General features: G+C 46.5%; 6 protein-coding genes across 6 annotated transcripts; 3 read left to right on the top strand and 3 right to left on the bottom strand.

Annotated features, from left to right (window-relative positions):
* Positions 1-1,052: 1,052 nt before the first annotated feature.
* On the bottom strand, positions 1,053-2,824 carry F4812DRAFT_427670 (FabD/lysophospholipase-like protein). Its single transcript, XM_047934121.1, has 4 exons — positions 2,478-2,824; positions 2,289-2,427; positions 1,962-2,225; positions 1,053-1,905 (listed from the first exon to the last, which is right to left on the bottom strand). The coding sequence occupies exons 1-4, from the start codon at positions 2,506-2,508 to the stop codon at positions 1,107-1,109; spliced, it is 1,233 nt and encodes a 410-aa protein (XP_047790126.1). The 5' UTR covers positions 2,509-2,824; the 3' UTR covers positions 1,053-1,106.
* Positions 2,825-9,625: 6,801 nt separating this feature from the next.
* On the top strand, positions 9,626-11,712 carry F4812DRAFT_377320 (Aft1 HRA domain-containing protein). Its single transcript, XM_047932002.1, has 3 exons — positions 9,626-9,833; positions 10,014-11,163; positions 11,218-11,712. Exons 1-3 carry the CDS (start codon positions 9,791-9,793, stop codon positions 11,531-11,533), a joined length of 1,509 nt encoding a protein of 502 aa, XP_047790127.1. The 5' UTR covers positions 9,626-9,790; the 3' UTR covers positions 11,534-11,712.
* Positions 11,713-12,894: 1,182 nt separating this feature from the next.
* On the top strand, positions 12,895-15,013 carry F4812DRAFT_377359 (Mis12-Mtw1 protein family-domain-containing protein). The gene is made up of 4 exons (XM_047932003.1): positions 12,895-13,117; positions 13,188-14,036; positions 14,107-14,272; positions 14,344-15,013. The coding sequence occupies exons 1-4, from the start codon at positions 13,024-13,026 to the stop codon at positions 14,801-14,803; spliced, it is 1,569 nt and encodes a 522-aa protein (XP_047790128.1). The 5' UTR covers positions 12,895-13,023; the 3' UTR covers positions 14,804-15,013.
* A 1,446-nt stretch (positions 15,014-16,459) lies between these two features.
* On the bottom strand, positions 16,460-17,908 carry F4812DRAFT_427676 (DUF339-domain-containing protein). The gene is made up of 2 exons (XM_047934122.1): positions 17,264-17,908; positions 16,460-17,087 (listed from the first exon to the last, which is right to left on the bottom strand). The coding sequence occupies exons 1-2, from the start codon at positions 17,535-17,537 to the stop codon at positions 16,504-16,506; spliced, it is 858 nt and encodes a 285-aa protein (XP_047790129.1). The 5' UTR covers positions 17,538-17,908; the 3' UTR covers positions 16,460-16,503.
* A 909-nt stretch (positions 17,909-18,817) lies between these two features.
* Positions 18,818-19,738, bottom strand: F4812DRAFT_451084 (emp24/gp25L/p24 family/GOLD-domain-containing protein; the record flags this gene model as incomplete). The annotated part of the gene is made up of 3 exons (XM_047936160.1): positions 18,818-19,137; positions 19,273-19,396; positions 19,526-19,738. The coding sequence occupies 3 exons, from the start codon at positions 19,736-19,738 to the stop codon at positions 18,818-18,820; spliced, it is 657 nt and encodes a 218-aa protein (XP_047790130.1).
* A 260-nt stretch (positions 19,739-19,998) lies between these two features.
* F4812DRAFT_377424 (U1 zinc finger-domain-containing protein) lies at positions 19,999-21,441 on the top strand. The gene is made up of 4 exons (XM_047932004.1): positions 19,999-20,256; positions 20,374-20,742; positions 20,842-21,150; positions 21,212-21,441. Exons 1-3 carry the CDS (start codon positions 20,247-20,249, stop codon positions 21,132-21,134), a joined length of 672 nt encoding a protein of 223 aa, XP_047790131.1. The 5' UTR covers positions 19,999-20,246; the 3' UTR covers positions 21,135-21,150; positions 21,212-21,441.
* The last annotated feature ends 377 nt before the right edge of the window (positions 21,442-21,818 follow it).

The raw sequence follows: 21,818 nt of genomic DNA on the forward strand, positions 1-21,818 counted from the left end.
ATTGAATGCGCTGCAATTATAGCGTATGTAAGTGCTACAATCTTAATGGCATTATGAGGTGTGCCAAGTACGTTGCAATTTATCTATTGAACAATTACTGCGCATTATAATACTTACCTAGATAGGAATAAGCGAGTCAAAAAGCACCTCTAGAGGTGCTTTTCAATCTTGGAAAAAATTAATCGGGCTATATTAACCCTATTGGATGATGCATAAGGATGTGCTATAGATCTACTCATAAGCCAGATAAGGCTTCTTAGGAAGCGGTCAGCCCCTATACGCCCGAGCAAGTAGCGATGGGCATTGCGGATGCCGCATAGGCTGCCGCATAGACTTCCGTAGGTAAGTGTTGTGACCCTAAGGATATATAAGAAGGGCACTGTCACGCTAAATTAAACGTTAAAAGTCATAATTCCATTCTATCTCCCTCCTTGTATTCATTAGAGGAAATTTGACAATCAACTACAGCCCAAAGCTACCCTAAATTCGAAGAGATGCAAGACAGAAAGCCATTGCGAGGTAAGTCCTAAATTATTACTACGCCCATATACTGCGCCTAAACTCTTAAACTAACCTCACGATCTTTAGTGCCTAAGACCGGTCAAGTAGGGGACATTGTCCGACTTATTGCGAGCGCTTACGGCCTCCGTGGCCTAGTCGGCTTTGATGGAATCAATAACAACGACTCTATTTTACAGTTTATGAACCAAAACACTCATTCGGTTCATATACGTTTTGAGGATGGACATACCCAACTCTTCCGTATCGCTCAAAATGCAGACTCTGCCGATGATGAGGTAATAACCTTCAACGTTGCCCTCGGAGGCGCCAGGCAAGACAATACGGTCATAGGACCAGGACTGAGAATCACCCACAACACGGCTGAAGGACGTGGTTCGAAGCAGACCAACAAGGCCTTTTGCATTGTAATGTGAGGTCTTATGGCGCATTTCTGGAAGCGGCAGGCGTCCAGAACCTACATACCTACCTAACGTAGCCTGCTTCAGCTGGGATTGGGGGGTCACATTTACAGCATAATATTGGTCTGTGCAAATTGCTTACTTCATTTATGTATCTACCTCTTTTTGGCTCGTCGAAATCTTTGTTCAGCCCCTAATTGAATTCCACTGTTTACTCCCACCACTAGAAGTGTTATGAGATATCTGTGCCCTAGTCCCAAAATTATGGCGAATTATAGCATTGCGCTGCTCAGAATTATCCCGGGCGATATTCCGAAGTATCGACAGTCGTCCGTCATCAAGTGCTTCTTCGCTGGTCCTACCTGGCTCGTCAAAAATAGGGGGCCCAAGAGGAGGGTCTCCTTGTGAGCTACCAGCACTACTTGTTACGCGCTCGGCAGAAGAGAAAGCCTCGGCGCATCGAATAATATCCCTCTGCTTTTCTAGCAAGTAGTTGTGTGTGTGCGCCGAGATCTTGCTAACTTTATCCCAGTCCGCAAGCGTAACGTCCTCGAGACCTCGATCGACATTAAAGCGATAGTACTTTCCCGTACTTCCATATTTCTCGTCTAGTCTATCAGCTACCTTCTTCGACGTGACCGAGATAGACTTCAAAGCCCTTAATATCGATATCCCCGAGTCTTGAATGGTAGCGACGGCGCCGAGCCCTGTACCGATACTAAGAATACACATCTGGCGGGCTTCTGGGAATTTCTTCTGAGCTTCCTCTATGAGAACCTCGCACGGGTTATTATATCCGAAACCGGCATCGATAAATTCTATGTCGTCGCGCCCGCATCTGATAGATTTGAAAAAAGTCGAGGCTGCCGAGGTGGCGCGCGCTACCTCCCAGATCGCGCAATTGCGAAATCCGCTCGTCTCATCGTACGTCCTAAAGAGGGTAGGTCTCGCGTCGACATTCTCTTTGGTCACCGCTAATACAGCGCTATATGGTACTCGTTAGTATAAGCCAAAATAATTCCAGTCGCTCGGATGGAGTACGTTTTTACACAAGCGTCATTTCGAAAGAGAGCATTCTCGTGAGAGCAAGTATCCCAACTAGAACATGCCCTGTCTTTGCATTGTGCCTTCACAACCTCCTTGGTAGCCTCCTCGAGCGCTTTTGCAGAGTAGGCCCCGGTTGGAGTCAGTGGGAAGTGAATTAGGCGCCGCTTCGGTGTAAAGGCCCTCTTTGCGAGACGTTTGTATGCGATGATGCAGTCTTCAATTGTCATGCCAAGTCGCCCGAGCATTATGGCGAGAATTCTAAGTATTAGGTACCCCAGTAAGTACCAAACTGAGAACTGCGGCATTAGATCGCGATCTTACCCCCCTGTACTCGTCCCTCCAATAAAGTCGAAGTATTCGCAAGGTCGAGGCGTCTCTTGTAGTCCTTGTATTCGGCGAATATTTTCCATAACTTCTTGGAGGATTAGGATGCTCGATATACCACGAATTCCGCCTCCATCTAACAATATAAGTTTCATACACTCGTAAAATACCAAAGGGAGGACTCACCAAGCGATAGGATTTTCAATGTAGGAGTCATCGTGTATAGCTTTACGTAGTAACAAGTCCGCACGAGCGCTCTGTACCCCAACGACTCTGGGATTGCGCCCTTAATAAAGATTTACCTTGGACAGCGATGGAAATATAGAGAATTATAAGTGGAAATGAGAGATCAGCTGGTGATTCACTCGCTAATAGCTTAGAATATGGCTCAGCCACATATGCAGTACTTTCAGAGGCTGGGAATCTGACAGGCTGGAGACGGCCAAAATTAATGTGACAATGTAACCTCATTGTGTAGTATCGATGGAAGTAGGACGGTTAGGCATGATTTACAATACAAGAGACAGCCTAACTCGTATTCAATTAGGTACCTACCTATAAGGTAGCAAGAATTTCCACCCCTATGGGATGGGCGTTCCCCTCCTAGAAATAAACCAAAGCATAAGTATGGCATGTGATCAGGTAATACTACCATGTATTGAAGAGGACCTAAGGCTAGATATAATGCGTTACCAAAGGTCTGTGTACATTCCCTTATTCTACATCAAAGTTAACACTTTTAATGTCCGATTTAAAATTGAAAGAAAATTGTAAAAATGGGCAATGTATATAAAGCTATAGGATGTACTTTAATGTCCCTTAATACTTGAAATAAATCTCGAAATATATCATATTCGTGAAGATAGAATTATGTTAGGGATATTACCAAATTTATGAGGTCGCATGTGCCTTCCCATATACAATATAAGGTAAAGTAAGGTAAATTATTAACCGTTTTCTTTTCTTTTTACTTTTTTTTCTAAAAAAAGAAAAAAAAAACCTAAACCATTAATCGTGGATATATTTCTATTATTCATGTTGAGTGTCCAATGTAATGTTGAACATGTTGACTTTAGTGTAAAACGAGGGGGTGTATACAGACTTTTGGTAACGCATTGTACCTAATGCATTCAAGAAGTGTCAGAAGTCTCACTTGAGACTCATTGGGAACAAATGGGTTGTTTTGTATATAACTTTGATTTCAAAGTTATTCTAGTTAGAGTTCCTTGCAGAACAACGAAGTTATTTTCTTACCTCATGCTCTGTGACGTGACAAGAAGACTGTTCGAACCTACTCTGTTACGTGCTTAACTCTAGTAAATGTTACTTATAACATTCTAGTTTCGACTTTCTTAAGGAACTGTTATCTTAACGACTTACTGTAATTCATGGTCCCGATGTTTTACTTGATAGTATACGCTACAATCATTTACCATTTCTATGCGGCAACCTCTACAACCCCAGTAAGCCACGATGCTAGTCACCTACTTTCAAGAACACATGACAGCTCGAATTTTGAAGTGAAATAAGAAAAGAAATTATTAAAATAATTTAAAGCCTTGAAATGGCAGAAGAGCGATTTAATAGGCTTCTTAATAAAGTCATGGTCTATTATCCTCCCTGCTACGCGCCTGGATGTGCTTTGTTTCCCGACGAGAACAAAAGCAGGTGGGTTCGAATGCCACTAGGGGCTTAGAGCCAGCGGTCCAACTTTCAGGTTTTTTTTCTCAAGCTCTACCAGACGCGTATGAGGGTAATTGTAACTTATTATAAAAAAGGGGGTTCGGCAGTTTTTGTCCTAGCTAAAAAGTCGGTTATCTAAAGCCTAGCAACCGACTAAATAAAGTAATGCTATAAATAAATAACGATAGAATATAAAAACAGGAAGTAGAAGATCTTTTATACCAAGCGGAACTCTAGCTTTAGCCTCTATCTCCTTTGGAAGTACTTGGAACGTCTTAACACTATTATTAGTACAGCCGTAGGGTGGAACTTGTATATTAGATTATACCTACCTCTGAAATAGTTATGAGCCAATAGACGTAAAAGATATCACCATCATCTGCCCTGCTGCATAAAAATGGTACCTAGGTAAGTGCACTAATTTTATACCTATGTTTTTCCCCCTTTGCCTATGAGCCAGTTTAGATATAGGTGAATATCACAGGGCTCTAGTAGCTCATGTACGTGGTGCACGTCAACGTGAGCGATTAAAGATGATACCTATGGTGCGGAAAATACGAAGAGAAAAAGAAAAAAAAGGAGAAAGGAACCGCCTCAAGCTAGGCATATAAATATATTTGTCACGGTACTGTCTGTGAGGTCCATATAGGTGGAGATAGCATCGTCAACTCGTCGAGTTGACATCGATCTACCTTTTGGTAGTGTAGCGGTTTGATAGCAGGTATCTTCCTAATCCTTACAATATTCGAAAGCTAAATTGTGATGATATTTAATGGAATAGAGAGCAGAATATGACCGATAAAAAGCCTACTAACACACTGTGAGGCCAGAAGATGAATGGAATTTCTTCGTAGTCTAATAGTCAGGGATAAGTGGACAGGTGGATACTACAGGGGGTCTATCGCCTATATAAAGGGTAGCCAGCTCCCTCGGAGGAGGTTAGAGACCAGGCGTTACTAGATATCTACAATATACTGCATACTAGCCTACCATCTGACACTCACTCTGTATATGACATCCATCACGGGCACTCTTTGATGCTGATATAGCTACGTGTGTTCGCGGGCGAATTATTACCTTAAGTGTCTATCTCAGTAGTCCATAAACCACTCTTAAAGAAATCAAGGTCGATTTTATTGATTTATTCACTACGTTCTATTCGTAGGTACCTTTGGTTTAGCGCTATATAGTGATCATTACGAAAAGGAGTGAAAACGAGTACGATCGTACGTCGAGATATAACATTTTTGGTATACATACCTAGGTAAGTTACTTGAATGGACCGCTATCTCGACTAACAGTTGCCTTAAATAGTCTTCATAGTTCACATAAAACTTTAGACTATTTCATATTATAATATATTCCTTGTCCTCATCGAGCAGGAATGGGGGGGGGGGGGGGTTCGCTCTTTTGTTCAACTTACCCCTTTCAAGTTGCCTTGGCCGGCTTAGAAGTAAGGGAATTTACTAGTCAGCACTATAGTCCCAACGTAGTCAAATCTCCACGTTTGAAGTCACCGTTCCCAGCAGGATCGGCGGAAACACACTACAGATTGGCGTCGATCATAGTGCTAGACCCATTCTTACAAGGCCAACTCTGTATATACGGTGCGATGCCCAGAGCTGGTACAGACTTAAAGAACACCCAACAAGACAATTGTAAGAGTTCGGAAGATAGCTATCAAACCGCTATGCTACCAAAAGGTAGAACGATGTCAACTTGAGGAGTTCAAGTTGCTATCTTCGCCTACAAGGACCTCACCGATAGTACCGTAGCAACAATATAGGAATCCATGCTTGATCATGGCCACGTGAAGCGGTAAGACCTTAATGTGATGATTTCTGTGAATAGTAACTGACCATGGGCCCCGTCGCTAGTAGATATTGGGGGAATCAGGACTATTGCATAAGCTTCGCGATGAATCGACGTCATCGATAGGATCCCAATCCTCTGGGGCGCTCACCAGGATCGAGAAGTCCCAGTTGCCCATGGTCAAGATGGGAATTTATTGGACGGAGTAGACTACGTGCCCCCTATACACAATTCCAACTTATAAGACGTTCTTTATACGAGTCCTTCTCTGAGAAGGATAGATTATTAATGCAGTTACAAATTATCAAATTGTTTGTTATATTCAGCGTGCTGACACTTTGACTATGTCGATCTGCCTAGCCAAGTCTCAGGACGACAAACTTAATCTAAGTTATAAATTACTTACTGTTCTATATTCAGACCGGTGAGATATTCAATCATAGTTCGACATCGGGTATATTACGTAGGTAGTCTGGGCAATATAGGTTCGTTTGATATTTGATATTAATACTCACCTTGACTCGGTATCTCGTCCAAATAGCGAATTACCGACTCGGCGCCTCTCTGGCTGATTGGACCAGATTGGATTACGCTAGCCAGAACCTGGATGGCCTTTGATGGACAATTTCCGAATGGGCTTGACTGCAGCTTTACCCGGAGTCGACTGCCGAGGAGAGCGGTAGTACATAGCGTAACGCTAATGAATTTACATGTTGTGTGATAACTTAAATGCTACCGTAGCTGAGGAAGAGATGGAGGTGAGGCGAATTACCGGCAGAGCGAAGCGCGTTCAAGATGTGACCATGGTGGTTTAGCATGGGGGTAAGACGAAATAGGAGGAGAAGACATTCAAGTTGACCGAATTTTTGTTGGTGGTGAGAACGGCGAGAATGTTAAAAAAATGGATAGAACTTCAAAAAGGGGTATTCGAAAAAGGGGTGTTGCTTAGAAATGTGCATAACTAACTGTAAGATTTCGAGGGGTAAAATACAATTATACTATTGTACAATACGAGAATACCTACCTAATGCACAACCTAAACTGATAGGTACTTAAGGTATTGCATTGCATAGTATCGTATTGTACTATTTAGACACCTCCATCTCAGTGGTGACACCAAAAGAAAGCCACCTTCAGCATGACCGAGGCGGGAAGCGGGAATGCGGGAGGGCGGGGATCATACAATATTTTGGGTTGATTCCGTAAAACTTGCGTCATGATAAAATGATAAAAGCACGGGTTTCCCAACTGGAACAAACGAAAAGAGGAGAATTTTAAGAATATCGCTGATGCACACGTGTAGGAATATGAGAAGCGACAAGAATAGAAATCTATTTGCTGTTCATACAGAAGCTGAAAAATAATTATAACATTATTGGTACGAAAGGAATTGCTCGAGCCTTTTGCTTTTGGTACATATAATAATATTGGAATACGGGTATGTTATCCAGATGAGGCGATCGCCATGTGCGTGATAAGTCAACCCACGATCTTGGATCTGGGCGGTGGAACAATGTTTTGAAAAGGAACTAAGATAACGAAATGTTGCAACGGGCCTCTACATGTAGGTTAGGTGTACAGAGGTACGTATTATCAAACAAAAAAGTCCGACCAGTTTTGGGAAAGGCAAGGGGGGGCGGTTACGCGAGAGAGACAAGTAGGAAAGACGCGAAGAAAAGAAGAAAAAAAAAAAGAAAAAAACACAGTTTGCCAAGAAATGACTTACACTGAGCGCGGTACATGGTGGAGTGACGTAATTCGTTACGCATTTCCCGCCCTGACCACCTTGTCCCAACTCTTCCTTCTAATTTTTTTTTCTAGCTTATCCTTGAAGACGTATTCCTTCCTTGTGTGATGCTGTAGACGTAAAACTTGTCCGACCGTGATACTCGAATTCCATGCGAGGGCTGAACTTGAAAAAGAATATCAACAAAAATGTCGGTTTCAAGAAACAATATACTAGGCAACAAAAAAAAAATAATTCGCATAGACTAGAGTTTAAATACTTGACAAGTAGTCATCTTCCAATTTTATCATCCATGTAAGCACACGTACGCTATTTTCACTCTCCCGCGGAGCCTCTCTTCGAATGCTGCTTTGTAATTTGTCAGACGCGAATGGGGCACGTATAATATTTGATTCGAAGAAAAGGCTGGAGAAAAAAAGCCCGATTCTTTTTTTTTTTCTTCCTTGCCACCTCCCAAATTGCTCTGGGTTGGGTAGGATGAGGGTCGATGGCCTGCCGCATTTCAACTAGCGTAAATTCGAGACTCAAGCAAGTCAAGGACCAAGGTATCTCAAACCCACGTATGTAACGTTAGAAGGTAAGCATGGGAAGACGGGATGACTCGAGACTTTCTTCTTGTCTTTCTCCCCCTGTCGTTAAATTCGAGCCTCCATTATCAAGGCATCCTTTTAAGGTCTTGCCCGCCTTTTCTTTTCCCCTTAGCCCTTATTCCAACATGTAATTTCTTTTAGCCCTCGATCGCGATCTCGAAACAAATCGCCTTTGTAACAAAATTAAGTCTCGAGATCCATATTCTTAAATTCTGTGGCCAACTAGGTAATTATTTTCTGTTAAGCTAGGGAGTTTGCTTCGGAAATATCCCCTACGCAAGAGACCAAACTAGAAAAGGTCAACCGCGCATGTACAGGCAGCTGTACAAGCACATGTACCTATGCATGTATTGTACTATGGCAAGTACCTAACCTTAGGTACCTCCTACATATAAACGGGACTTGCGAGTTGGTTATCTGCGACCTATTAACGTTCTGTCGTCTTATTAGAAATGACCCACCAACATCACTGATATTAAACTCTAACGACCTGGGAATGTTAAAGATAAGATTTATATAGTAGAGACGATGACGATATTCTTTAATAATTATGTAGTTAGTTCACGTAGTATTATTTCTTTTATTCCGAAACTTGTTGAGAGTGAAAATGACTTGAGAAAATTCTAGGTATTTTGTACGCAAAAAGCAAAGCAAGAAAAGAAAAAGTCAATTTGCTTTCTAATAAGGTACGAGGTAGGTTAGGTAGTTATGCCATCTGTTCTCGTATGTTTTTTCCCTAACGCCCACTCCTAGGACAAACCGTTGCGCTTCGGGCTAGCGTCCGTCGGGTCAAAGAGGCGAAATGGAGTTGTATGCCCCGTCTCGTAGACAGTAACCGAGCGAATCACCATCTTTTGTTCAGTATTGTCAGCAATGTCCAGTATCTTACGTAGCACACGGTTGAAATAGCACGCGTATTTAGTGCGCTTAGTGCCGTCCTCGCTGGTAGTACACAGACTACCCGAACAGGCCTAAACCGACGTGTACCTAATGTATGGCACTGATAAATGCTAAAAAACAACAGGAAGCAACGAGACAACAGGGAATAGCGCGTTAGGCGCACTGTATGGGTACTTAGGGATCTTCGATCACGCCTTGCACATAACCATTGGATGATCCATCCATGCTTAGTGCGGGTCTTGTCCACCTTCGGCTCCAAGCATTTTTCGGGGGGCTTTTACGTCTGCTGTGCCTGCCTTTTCTCCCAAAAACCACCCCTTATGTCACTTCTTCCCTCATGACCTCATCGCCAACATTTCTTTATACACACACAACACACACAACACACAACACAACAGCACAGCAGCAACAACAACGGGGTCACCCCTGGTGGTAACGACCACGCGAATAAGTTGCAAGACTAGTCTATCGTCACTCATTCATCAATTAATCGCCACGATACCCTAGGTTGCGGCCGGCGCTCGCACCTAATTGTTCCCCCAGCACAGAGGTAGTTTGCCGTAATTTATTTTTTTTTTCTTTTTTTTTTGTTGCAAGCTGCCTCCCCCCCCCCCCCCCAAGTCAGCGTTGTGCGTTAGGCGTATCGTTACATCATATTTCTTTCCCCCAACGCCCACTACGTACACATACGTATACACATCACCCAGCGCCATAAAAAATAAAAATAAAAATAAAAATAAAAAAACAACTTCGTCATCGTCGTCACAATGGCCCCGACCGAAACCAAATCGTCAGATAATTCTCTGTCAGGTAAGCTTGCCGATTGTCTATCCGTTTTCATAACGCACCGACCTCTCCACCGGGTTACTTACTGCTCCGTACCCGTTGTCGCTCCAACGGCATAAGCGGCACAACAAATCAACCTCGGCGTTGCAATTGATATGCGCTCAATCGGACGTCATTTGCTAACAGCTTAATCCTAACTGCCAGAAACCAACGGCGACAAGAAGCCCGAAGTCAAGTCGGAGGGAGTCGCAGCCAGCAGTAACAACAACGAACCTGGTCGCCCTCTCGCGCCTCCTCCCAAGCCCGGCGAAGATTACTTCTCGAGTAACTTAAGCCTCGAACCTAATCCCTTTGAGCAATCATTCGGCACGGGTGGTACGGTTGAGACCCCAGGTGGTACCAAGTTGCCCAGCGTGGCGGCCTTAACATCGCCGTCGTCTCTGTTGCCCGGGAACGGAAACACGCCGTTTAACTGGGGAGGCGGTTCCCTTAGGACGGGTCCGCTCAGTCCAGCGATGCTGTCTGGCCCGGCAAATGACTACTTTGGTGACACGTCGCATACCTTGCGTGGCGGCTTTACTCCGAACGAGAGTTCTCTGAGGACGGGTCTGACACCGGGCGGAAGCGGTTCTATGTTCCCTGCGCCGAGTCCCAGCTCCCAGGCTCTCTTTGCTCAATTAGCAAGTGGTACCGCAACTCCTAGCACGCTCGACTTCCATCGTACCGCTATGAGCGCGGCTGCGGCGAAGGCGAACCGTGACAAGCACGCCCAACCCGCTGCTACTTCTCAACCCACAGAAACAAACGGGGCAACGGTGAAGAACGAGGCTAAGCCGGCATCGGGCGCATTTGATCCCCACGATAATGATGCTGCTAACGGCCTTTTCATGTTAGCTCAAGGTGCGCAGGGCCGAACAGGTACACAAACACAATATCCAGTTGGCGGCAACCAACCAGTTCATGCTCACCCGCCTCCACCGCAACCAGCTCGACCCGCTGTTGCTGCTCCCCCTAGTGCTTCTCCTCACATGAACGGAAATGGTACATCAGAATCCCCTCCGATGAGAGGGGTTAGCGAGGCGGCTAGCGGTGTGTCGGAAGAGAACGAAACGAAACCAAATGCTAGAGGAAAGGGTAAACGTGGTGCCGGAGCTGGCGCTACCAACGGACGACGTAAAGCTGAGGATACACCTGCTAAGCAGCCTGCTAATAAGAAATCCAAGACAGCATCGTCAGTAAATAGTAATGATAATTCTTCGGATGAAGAGGACGAAGAGAAAGATGCCAACGGCTCCCATCCCAAGTCAAAAATGACAGACGAGGAAAAGCGAAAGAATTTCCTCGAACGTAATAGGTATGTTCTTCTTTTTATATATTTGTACTATGGGCGTTGCTAACAGTGCTCAAGGGTTGCCGCTTTAAAATGTCGCCAACGTAAGAAGCAATGGTTGGCCAATCTACAAAATAAGGTAGAAATGTTTAGCACGGAGAATGACGCCTTAACCGCGCAAATTTCTCAGTTGAGGGAAGAAGTTGTGAATCTCAAGACTTTGTTACTCGCTCATAAGGATTGTCCGGTTACACAGCAGCAAGGATTGCACGGAGCATTTATGCAACAAGCCATGGAGACTTACAACCCGCAGATTAACCCCTATGGAATGGCAGCACCCATCCCGAACCAACCTGTGATGGCAGGACAAGGAGTACAGCGGCGCTTCTCATAGGATGACGAGGCCGCTTCTCATGACCAAGTCTATCCGGAGCTACCTGGATGCTAACATCGACAGCGATGATTAAAAGTGTACTGGCTGCGAATGGTTAAGAGAGAAAAACAAAGGTCTAAAAACACAGCGGTTGATTCAACAAAAATTATTGGTCATCCATCAAGCGGTTAGCTTATCATCTTTTTAACACCTTAATGGTCTCGGGAGGTAGGGAAAATATTTGGCGCGCTTGCTCTTGAGGGCATTGGAGGTTTGGTGGGCGTTCCTTAGTAGCTTTACAGGAAGACGCCCGGTTGTTAACTCTGATGTCTGTAATAACATTCGATAGTCATGAGAGCACGATAGGGCGCTAAGGGTATGGCTGCATTTGTGGCGCGTCTGCAGCTAAAGAAAAATTGCTGTGGGACGTATGGGCCTACAGCTTCGCCATGTCATCGGGTTGATATTGATATATGTACGTACGTATCTGGCTGGGTATACACATTAAAAACGGTGTTCTGGGGAGGGAGGGTTGGAATTGCTTTAATTATACTGTCTCTCGCGGAGGGGGCGTTGAGAAAGGATGAAGAAGGTATAACCTGGGGCTTCTTTTGCCATCTTCGTCTTTTTCTCGGGAGTTAACCCGGATCTTATATTTTCGACCGCTTATATTAGCTAGCCGATACACGCGGGCTATTAAGGAACGATGTTATTACCAATGAAATATATACATGTGATGTATTTCTATTTTGATATTTATTTTTAGGCGTGAGTGAATGTATCATACGTATGTTGTATGTATGCTGTACTAGTAATATCAGTTGAAAACCTATGTGGTGAGATTTAAAGGTGACGATAGAGGTTATGATGATTAATGCAGACGGGACCTCAGATGAATGATGAGTGGAATTGGGATAATGGATTAATTCGTTACGTAGATAATTATGTACATACCTAACACAATTGGGAATATAAGCTTTTTGGCAGGTATGCGCATAACGAAGAATGCTCCTGTAAGTGGGGGGAATATGCAGCCACGGTAGAGCTAAGGTACCTGGTTGGCGTCGGATTCGATTGGCCCGTGCGTAACAACTCATGTAAACAATTGAGAGAAAGAAAGATCAACTTTCGCGCCTCATCACCACCCACCACCACCACCACCCCCGACACCCCCCGACACACCCTGCAAAGCCTCAAATCGAAAACAAATCGGCCACGAACGAAGTCGAAAAAAAGAAGAAATAAGAACTAAGCATTCATACGTACCCCGTATCCGACCGAATTAATTCTAAACGAGATATTCTCCGATACAGTTGAATTAATTGACAATTGCCAAACTGCCAATTACTTTCGACGCGGTTTTAATAAAGAGCTGTTTCGCGCTTCTCGTCACCTCTCTACTACCCGATTTTGAGCATTGCTATTTCCTCACGACTCGCGCGACAGCATAACCTTTTCAATCCCACCCCGAATCACTCATCAAGACCAATGCGCAGATTAGTTCAGCGTCCATGACTACCCTCGTGCAGACCCGTCAGCCACTACAAACACTGAGCATGAGCAATCAGTCTCAGCCTAAGCGTCGCAGAAGCTCGCGCCTTGCTTGTGGGTAGCCCCCTTTTTGGAATATCAGATGGGGAATATGATCGGGTAGCTAACGGGATTTATAATATAGCATACGACGAACAGGATGGTGATTTTCATTTCACGCGAGGATCCAAAAGAGCGAAGACGCAACAACCAGAACCCATACCCGAGGAGGAACCAGCTCCAGCTCCCGCACAAGTACCGTTAGCTAGAAGAGGGAGGCCGAAACAAAATAAAATAGCCGAACCGCAGCCAGCTTCACCTGTTCAAATAGTTCAACCGGCTCAACCAGCACCCAGGAGAAATGCGAAGCGGAGGTCAAATCTGATATCGTCCGATCAAGATGAGGTACATACTTCACCGCCTCCGCCTCCGCCGCCCCAACAAAGGGCCACGAGGAAGAGAGGACGCCCGTCGGTGGATAAAACCGAAAAGGAGCCAGTAAAAGCTACGAATGGTGTCTCTAAGAAGCTTAAAGAGAAGGTGAAAGAAAAGCAAAAGGAAAAGGAAAAGGAAAAGGAGCGGATAGAGGAAGAAGAAGAAGTAGTAGTGGTGCAAGAAGAAGCGGTACAAGAAAAAGCAATCCAATCGACTCCAGTGGACGAGCACAAGAATAGAGGCAATGCTTCCGATTCTAAGAAGATCGCGCTGCCGTTCAGCGATACGCCCATAATGAATCGCAACAAAGAGATGCGGAGGAAGACGGGAGCTCGCAGGAGTAGTCTGGGCATGCGTGGGAGAAGAGCAAGCTCCCTTATAGATAACGGCCACAGCGCAATACCGCATAAGGCGGTCGATCCCGCCGAATTCTACAAGCATATCGAAGCCGAGCTGATGGAACCGCGCCGTATGAAGCAACTCCTTACGTGGTGCGGAGAGCGAGCCCTGTCGGAGAAACCACCATTAGGATCCTTGAATTCTAACGAGATTCTTGGAGGTAAGGAGCTTTCTTAGGATGGCGGCATTTGCTCTATAGTAGGATTTATATGGCTGACATTTTCTCTTAGCCCGAGCGATCCAGGACCAACTACTAAAAGACTTTTCTTCAAAATCCGAATTCTCAGACTGGTTTTCACGGGAGGAAGTACCGCGACCACCGGCAATAGTGAAGCCGAATCCGCGGAATATCGAACACGAGGAGAAAATAGTGGCGTTAGAAGAGAGGATAAAACGGTAATACTCTTCATATTCATATTCATATTCATATTCACAGTGGTTTACATAGTCACTAACATATATTACAGATTAAAAGCAGAAAAGCGAGCATGGCAATCCTTAAAACAACCACCACCAGAACTACCACCACTATTCCCGCCATCCTCATCCTCATCATCAGATCCAAACGCCGCACAATTACCGTTACCCGACGCCTCGCTCCTCGACTCCGACGAGGCCCAGATGCTAGCCGCGCTCACGGACCCGTCGATGGCGCTCAAGCCGCCGAAGATCCAGTCCCGGCTCCAGGTGCTCCAGAGCTCGCTCGACTTCCGGATCGACCACCTGGCGGACAACGTGCAGAAGCTGGAACACCACGTGCGCACGGGCGGGGCCCAGGCCGACCGGGTGCTGGCGCTCAGCGCGGCGAGGCTGAAGGAAAGAGAGGAGAGGGAGAGGGCGAGCGCGGGGACCAAGGATATGCCGGTCATGGAGGTGCTGCGGAGTCTGGGCAGGATATTACCGCCGGAGAGCGGCGGTGGCGGTTAAAAAAAGCAAAATAAAATATCGTGGGTCGACTTTATGCCGTACAAGCGTGGGCGTATATAAAACGGCACGTGCGCGTGTATGCGTGTATGGAAAGAAAAGACAGTACAAAGAGAAGAAAAAAAAGAGAAAACCAAACAAGCAAACAGAGATTACCTACCTATCCACTTTTCATGTCCCATGGTCCGGGTTTTCTGTGAGAGGGTGTGCTGGGGAGGAGGGCGGCATCATCATCAATGACTTGCGATTTGCAATTTGCGTATGTGTTTATTTTTTTAGAGGGAGAGGGGTTTGTTTGTTTGCATATGTTGTTGCGTTGCGGGCTTGGAAGATACCAACATCGACTCGAATGAGGCGGGAAAGGCGTTTTTCCTCTTTTTTTTACGTCTTTTTTTTCCCTTTCCCCCCCTTTTCTGGCCTATGTTACTTGATGAGGAAGGAAGGAGTCTTTATAGCGTGGCTATAGAGCTGGCTAGATAGGTACCTTGAGGTACCTGATATATAGCTGGATAGCTGGATAGCGGGTGACTGACTAACTGGTTGGCTGGACTGCGATGCTGGAGCTGGGATCGCGGGCGTCTGTGAGAGGAGAGCAGAGGAGAGGTGAGGATATGAGATAATGAATGAAATACTGCATTGCATTGCATTGCGTTGCGTTGCCATTGTTATTGTTATTGTTATTGTGTTCCAATTGAGATTGCGTTTGGGCTGGTGCGTGTTTGTTGTATCGTAGCCTACCTAGGTGGATAGAGAGAGGACGGCTAGATACCTAAACCTTAGCTTAGGTACCTAACCTAGGTATCTAATGCATATGAATAAATTTCGATGTTGTTCTCATAGCACTCGCGTGTTTGGAGAAAACGTTGTTGAGTTCTTAAATTAGCTGACTGAGTGAGTGACTGTTGCTGCTGTGAGAGGTAGTAAGTAAGGTACATAATGCAGTATGCGTTTTATATCAAAGTTGTTGAAGCGAAATGAGCCAGCCAGCCAGTCAGTCAGCCAGCGAGTTAGTGGCTTAAGAACACACTCACACATTTATGTATGTATACTAGCGCTTGAGGACATGAGTTAGTTAGTTACTGAATCACATGGCGTGCCTTGCTTGATGTCGTGAGTACTGAAAATGGTATTGTATGGTAGGTAGGTACTTTATGTTACAAGCAAGTTCCACATCAATCCAGAGGCAGATGAAAATACTGGACACGAGCATGTAGCTCAATAGAGAAACTGATAAGTTAACCGCGGTCCAAGATTTAATTTTTAACATAGGCTAGGTATATAAAGCTATTTCAGCCCAGCTCAGTTCAGTTCCGGTACCTACACTTATGTCTGTCTGTCTGCCAGGCCAGGTAATAAGTACACACCAGAATCGTACACCTTTTCCCCTTAAGTGTGTAAAAGCTTTAATTAATCCCGTCTCCATGTCGTCCCACCACCATCAACGTATTTAATACATCAACGTATGTAATACATCAACTTCAAGCTCTCCCATCGTACTTAATCGTAAGGTCAGCCATGCAACGCACACAACCTCCCTAATCGCATTTTCTCTTCTATCTTTTCCCCTTTTCCGTTTCCGTTTGCGTTTTCTTTTCTTTTACTTTTACTTTTTATTTTTCCTTTTCTTTTGCTCCTTCTCCCCCCCACCCCCCCTTTTCACGAACCGAATAACTTACAACCCCCGGTTCAACTCGCTTATCTATCTATCGCAAGGCCGGCATAAACGCCATCCCCCCCCTCTCCTTCGACCGCGCCTTCACGTGCTCCCTCAGCAGCTGGAGTATCTCGCTGTCGCGCCACCGCGCGGGCACGGGCCGGTACGCCGGCTTGAAGGTGCCCACCGTCTGCGCCCACTCGCCCGTCTCGGCGGACTGGGCGCGGCGCGGCGGCTCCGGGCCCGGTTCTTTGCCCTGGGAGGAGTCGCCCGAGAGCGGGGCGCCGCCCGTGGTCAGGGGCTCCGAGACGCCCGTCGTGGTCCGCGCCGACCCGTTCGAACACCCTATGTCCAGGGGCGTGGCTTCCGAGATGGCGGCTTCGACGCCCCCGGCGTAGTCGGCCGAGCTGGTGTCTTCGGTTGCGATGGACGGGATGTTTGAGGCGGCGGCGCTGGGAGTTGTGGAATCGGAGGGGGGCTCCTGCGTGGCCCAGTAGTATATGTCCCAGTCGTTTTCGTCGAGAAACAGGTCGTACTGCTCCATCTGCGCGCGGGTCATGGTGGGCAGGTATTCGTCCGTGAAGGTGGAGAGCAGGAGGTCTGATTCGAGGGTTCCGCGCTTGCGGCTTTGATCTAGGTAGCGGCGCAGAGTTTGTTAGCTGTCTGTTTGCTATAATTTTATAACTTGTATGTATATATATATGTAATTATGTGCTTGTGAACTCGGGCAATGTCTTTTTCCTACGAAAGAGAATGTCTATCGCGCAGATATATATGGTGGGAGCAGTTAAATGGAAAGAAAAACTTACAGACTATCCGGGCTCGCAAGGTATCGTCGTCCTCGCCGGTCCGGCGCATAGGCTCGACGCGGAAATTAGAGCCCTCGAGCGCGCCGACGTCAATGTCTGAGCTGCGCGGCTTGTGCGGCTCAAAGTGTTGCTGGTTGTGCGGGAAACGGGCCCGTGCCGCGGCCGAGCTGCTGAGCGGACGTCGGACTACGAAGAGTCGAGCAGCGGCGGCAACAGGAGGCTGTTGAGCCGAGCGCATGATAGCTCGTGGTAGAATAGCTGCTACAGATGCCATTGTGGCTTTGCGTATCGTTTCTTGTATGTCGTTTCTTGTGTGTTTGTGTTGATATAGTGTGTTTGATATATGCGGCAAACCTCGTCGTTTTTACAGTTTTCCTTTTTTTTTTTTTCCCTTCACTTCCACTCGCATGCCACTACGCCGGGATGAACCGAGAACGTGGGACAGCGAAATTCGAACCGAAAAAAAAAAGAGATTTGTAATTTACAAGTTGTATTTTTTAGCTATTGAAGCTCGTATTTGGTGTTAGATAAAAGTTGTTTTCTTACGAGTCTTTGACGTAGCTTCTGGAGCTTTAAAAAGTAGGTACCTGGGTACATAGATTAAAAGCTTAAGCTCCAAGTTACCTACCTAACGGTTAACCTAAGATCCTAAGGAAGTCAGGATAAGTACCTCTGCTTTGTAATTCGCGGGATCATGTGAAAATTGCCGAGGCCGTCCCTTCCCACGGCCGGTCTGGGCTTTCTGGGGTATATGCCGGGGTACCCTTTCGGTACTTTTCTTTTTTTATCTTTTTTTCGAGAATGCCGCCTTCCGTTCATCCCCGATCTGATTCTGATCTGCGGTACGGTACACAAAGTATTACTTACATGTCGGCATTTTTAAGCACTTTCATAAGTACGCATATGCAAACGAATTTTACATAGGTAATCCACTTATCCTTCAATTCCTTCTATGGCTCTTTAATGAATGGTCTACAACAAGTAAGTAATACTTGGGCCCAGATTCCACAATATACTTAGGTATACTTTTGCAACTTCAGATATTGTTATTCTATTAGGAAATATCTTTGACGAATGCCATGAAGAGTTTATCTATACGGTTATACCGTATTGTCGACAGATCATCTATCAAGTCATCAGTCATGAGTAATAGGAAGCCATCCATAATGCATATTATACATGATATGACCAATGACCAATAACTAGCTTCTACTAGTTTAACGTGCCGTACAATTCGTTTTCTATTCATCTCCATCTCCCGACTCCAAGGCGTTAGGAGACCGCCTATACAGATTTATGAGTACAAAGCATGAAACGTCATATTCCATACCGCCATATCCATTAATTTTTTTTGGCCCTCCTTTTCTCCTTTCCTCCTAAGCTCCGTTAAAATCCGAGACTCCTTCACCACGACCAAAGCATTATTACCGAGGTAAAGGGGGATCTGGAGTATTTAGGTAGGTACCTAGGTTGTATCGGTCACAAAACTGATCCAGTTCGACGCCATGATTGATTGATTTATCGCCCCAACAAGCTTGTTGTAAGATCCCTTACTTAAATCAGATGCTTCGACCGGAAGTAGGCGCGCAGGTACATGATCTGCCAGCCCCACAGCGCGACGAGCAGCATGGTGGTGCCAATGCCAAACCACTTGACGCGGTTGTTCGTGCTCTCGTTGGTGTCGCGCAGCTTGACCTCTCTCAACCGGAGGTACTCCATCTCCCTGACGATCTCCGAGATGGTCTCCTCGATGCGGCGCAGGTCGGTCTCGACGGGCTTGAGCTTCTCGGTGGCCTGGATAGCGGACCAGTCCTTGGCGTCGGCGCCGATGTCGATATCCAGCTCCACGGATCGGCTCGGGTTGTTCATGCGCGCTGGTTTGAATTGGTTAAGAGCTTTTGTCCGGGAGGTTTCGCTTGCTTAGCCCTTTATCCTCGCTCACCCAATATACTGGTAGAGTGGAAGAAAGGAAAAGACACTAGGGAAATTCGAGGGGGCATTATACGTACTATGTGTCATGACGTTCTCGAAGCATACGTCGAATGCGGCGTCGGCATGCGAAGTGAATACGATTCGCTGTTCGCCTACTACGTCTTTCGGCTTGCCATACTCGTTGCCGGCGTTATCTTTAATCTAGAATCCCGTTCGCCAACTCAAGTGTTAGCTAACGTATGTTGGATAATTGGAAATATGGAAATATGGAAATAAATATATATGTGTACCAAGTATAAATCTTGGTATGCCGATCTTGGTATGACGTACGTGCATGTTGACAATCATTCCGTCTCCCTTGCTCCCGCCGACTATAGCGGTAACAACAACCAAAGTATCCTTATTGACGAAGTTTCGTATGCATCGTTCCGTCTTCTTATCGTTGGGCCCGCGAGCCACGAGGTCGAATTTTAAAGCATTGACGGATGCGATTAAGAGTACGAGGCTGCAGATATACTGCAGTAATCCTCGCGGTAAGGCCATTGTCGTTGTGATTGGTGTGTATCGGCGTTTGTGTTTGTGTTTTTGTCTTCGTCTTGCGAAAGGAGAGGAAAGAAGTCTCGAGGCTCTCTCGACTGGAAAGGCTTCGAAGCTAACAACTGGAACTTTAGGTAGGTATGTAACTTTGTACTGTGTAGTGTGTAGTAAAACGTGTTCAAGTGTTTTATCCAATAAGAAGTAACAACGCTTAAAGCATTGCAGTAGCCTCGCAGTTCGTTAGTCAAAGTCACGTGTAGATAAAGTACCTCTACTATGTAGCCTCATCAATTGACCAGGGGTTTTTCAAGTCTGTCAGAGGTTGGCTCCATTCTTTTTTTTTAGCGTCCAAGCTCCTTTATCATTTATGTCAAGGTACATAAGGTATTGTACTTTACTTTTTGTATCTTTTCCACTTCTCGGCGGCAAATTCAATCCCAATTCTCATTCTTTCTTCAACCCCATCATCAATCTATACCATCACTAGATTGCAATACAGTTTTATACCGCCAAGATGCCCAAGTGTAAGTTCCATCAATATCCAAGCCTCCTTTCTTTCTTTTTTCTATATATACATATATCACTAGATACTCGTAGAAACGAGAAACGCGACGCTAACAATAAACCCCCATCAACAACAGTCTTCTGTGACTACTGCGACGTCTACCTGACGCACGACTCCATGAGCGTGCGCAAGGCCCACAACAGCGGCCGGAACCACCTGCGGAACGTCGTCGACTACTACCAGCAGATCGGGCACGAGAAGGCCCAGTCCGTCATAGACTCTATCACGTCTTCCTACGCCGCCGAGGGCCAGGCCCACGCCAACCCCATGCTTCCCCAGAACCAACCCGGTGGCGCTGCCGCCGCCGCTGCTGCTGCCTCTGGATTCCCTGCCATGCCCCCGCCGCCCTTCGCCTTCCCAGGCGGCCTACCGCCTCCTCCCTTCCCCGGTATGCCCGCTGGTATGCCGCCCCCGCCCGGCGGCGCGTTCCCTCAAGGAATGCCTCGTAAGTAGCTCCCTTCCCTCCCTCACTCCCTCCGCCATATTACCCTCATCTTTCTATACCACGTTACGAAAATTCTCTAACGCGCGCTTGCATCAACAGTTCCACCAGGCCAAGCCGGTAGAGGTCTCCCACCCCCTCCCTTCGCAGCCGGCCCCGGCGGTCTGCCTATCCCCCCTCCCGGCGCGGGTCTCCCCTTCCCTCCGCCAGGCGGCTTACCCTTCCCGCCTCCGGGCGCACCTACACCACCGGTAGTAGGGGCTCCAGGCGGTGGTAGCGCGCCTCCGTTCCCGTTCCCCGGCATGCCTCCCCCAGGCCAAGGGTTCCCCGGCGGACCTACGCCCCCGGGGGCTGCGGGTGGCTTTCCGCCGCCGCCTGGAGCGCCTGGCCGTTAGTACCACGCGGGTGCTGGTACGGTTACTGTTCCTAGAACTCGTACGGATTACTCGCCGTCGCTAATCACAGAACCAAGAATGGGCACGGAGTGGGGAATGGACCAGGCTCGGCATCAGTATCGGGATCGGGATGAGGGAGGACACCGGCGGCAGCAACTGATGTCTCCTGTCAGGGGATATCTGGATAGGATTATCATTCCGATAAGAGAATTGAACAAGGAGGGGGAAACAGGGAGAGAAAGAGACCGAGAAGAAGACCGAGAAAGAGAGAGAATACAAACGACCTTTTATCGAATGCAGTAGGAATAGGAATAGGAATTAGTAGAAAGGACTCGTACGGAGGAAGACGCTTGTTAGGAAAACCCGATCCGCTACCTGAGAACCATATCCGCCTGGAGAAGAGGGAAAAAGGGGAAAGAAAAATTCATAACCCACTCAACTACCTACGGGTGGATTACGCCAGAGAAGGAAGGAAAGAAGCATACAAATTGAGAGGTAGTTAATACGTTCCCCAAGTCAACGAAACGGGGACTTGGGTTTGCAAGGCAAGGCAATGCAAGGGCAAGGACAAGGCACGGCAGGCCACGGCACGGCACGGCGTTATAAGGGAGAAAAAGATCAACTGTCATCAAAAGGTGCGGTGTGGTCTGGTTTGGTTTATAAACTTCGTGGTTCTCATTTTTT

The sequence above is a fragment of the Daldinia caldariorum genome (assembly GCF_022478825.1).
Source record: "Daldinia caldariorum strain CBS 122874 unplaced genomic scaffold F4812scaffold_8, whole genome shotgun sequence".
NCBI classification, from domain to species: domain Eukaryota; kingdom Fungi; phylum Ascomycota; class Sordariomycetes; order Xylariales; family Hypoxylaceae; genus Daldinia; species Daldinia caldariorum.

What these genes read in the sequence shown, in the direction of transcription:
- F4812DRAFT_427670 (XM_047934121.1), bottom strand. Translation starts at nt 2,508, where the DNA reads ATGACTCCTACATTGAAAATCCTATCGCTTG. An exon ending in GGAGGGACGAGTACAGGGGG is followed by an intron (nt 2,226 to 2,288) that starts GTAAGATCGCGA and finishes CCTAATACTTAG; the next exon opens with AATTCTCGCCATAATGCTCG. An exon ending in AATGACGCTTGTGTAAAAAC is followed by an intron (nt 1,906 to 1,961) that starts GTACTCCATCCG and finishes AGTACCATATAG; the next exon opens with CGCTGTATTAGCGGTGACCA.
- F4812DRAFT_377320 (XM_047932002.1), top strand. Translation starts at nt 9,791, where the DNA reads ATGGCCCCGACCGAAACCAAATCGTCAGATAATTCTCTGTCAG. An exon ending in GTCAGATAATTCTCTGTCAG is followed by an intron (nt 9,834 to 10,013) that starts GTAAGCTTGCCG and finishes CCTAACTGCCAG; the next exon opens with AAACCAACGGCGACAAGAAG. An exon ending in AATTTCCTCGAACGTAATAG is followed by an intron (nt 11,164 to 11,217) that starts GTATGTTCTTCT and finishes ACAGTGCTCAAG; the next exon opens with GGTTGCCGCTTTAAAATGTC.
- F4812DRAFT_377359 (XM_047932003.1), top strand. Translation starts at nt 13,024, where the DNA reads ATGACTACCCTCGTGCAGACCCGTCAGCCACTACAAACACTGAGCATG. An exon ending in CAGAAGCTCGCGCCTTGCTT is followed by an intron (nt 13,118 to 13,187) that starts GTGGGTAGCCCC and finishes TTTATAATATAG; the next exon opens with CATACGACGAACAGGATGGT. An exon ending in TTCTAACGAGATTCTTGGAG is followed by an intron (nt 14,037 to 14,106) that starts GTAAGGAGCTTT and finishes ATTTTCTCTTAG; the next exon opens with CCCGAGCGATCCAGGACCAA.
- F4812DRAFT_427676 (XM_047934122.1), bottom strand. Translation starts at nt 17,537, where the DNA reads ATGGCATCTGTAGCAGCTATTCTACCACGAGCTATCATGCGCTCGGCT. An exon ending in CTTGCGAGCCCGGATAGTCT is followed by an intron (nt 17,088 to 17,263) that starts GTAAGTTTTTCT and finishes GCCGCTACCTAG; the next exon opens with ATCAAAGCCGCAAGCGCGGA.
- F4812DRAFT_377424 (XM_047932004.1), top strand. An exon ending in GTTCCCTCAAGGAATGCCTC is followed by an intron (nt 20,743 to 20,841) that starts GTAAGTAGCTCC and finishes TTGCATCAACAG; the next exon opens with TTCCACCAGGCCAAGCCGGT.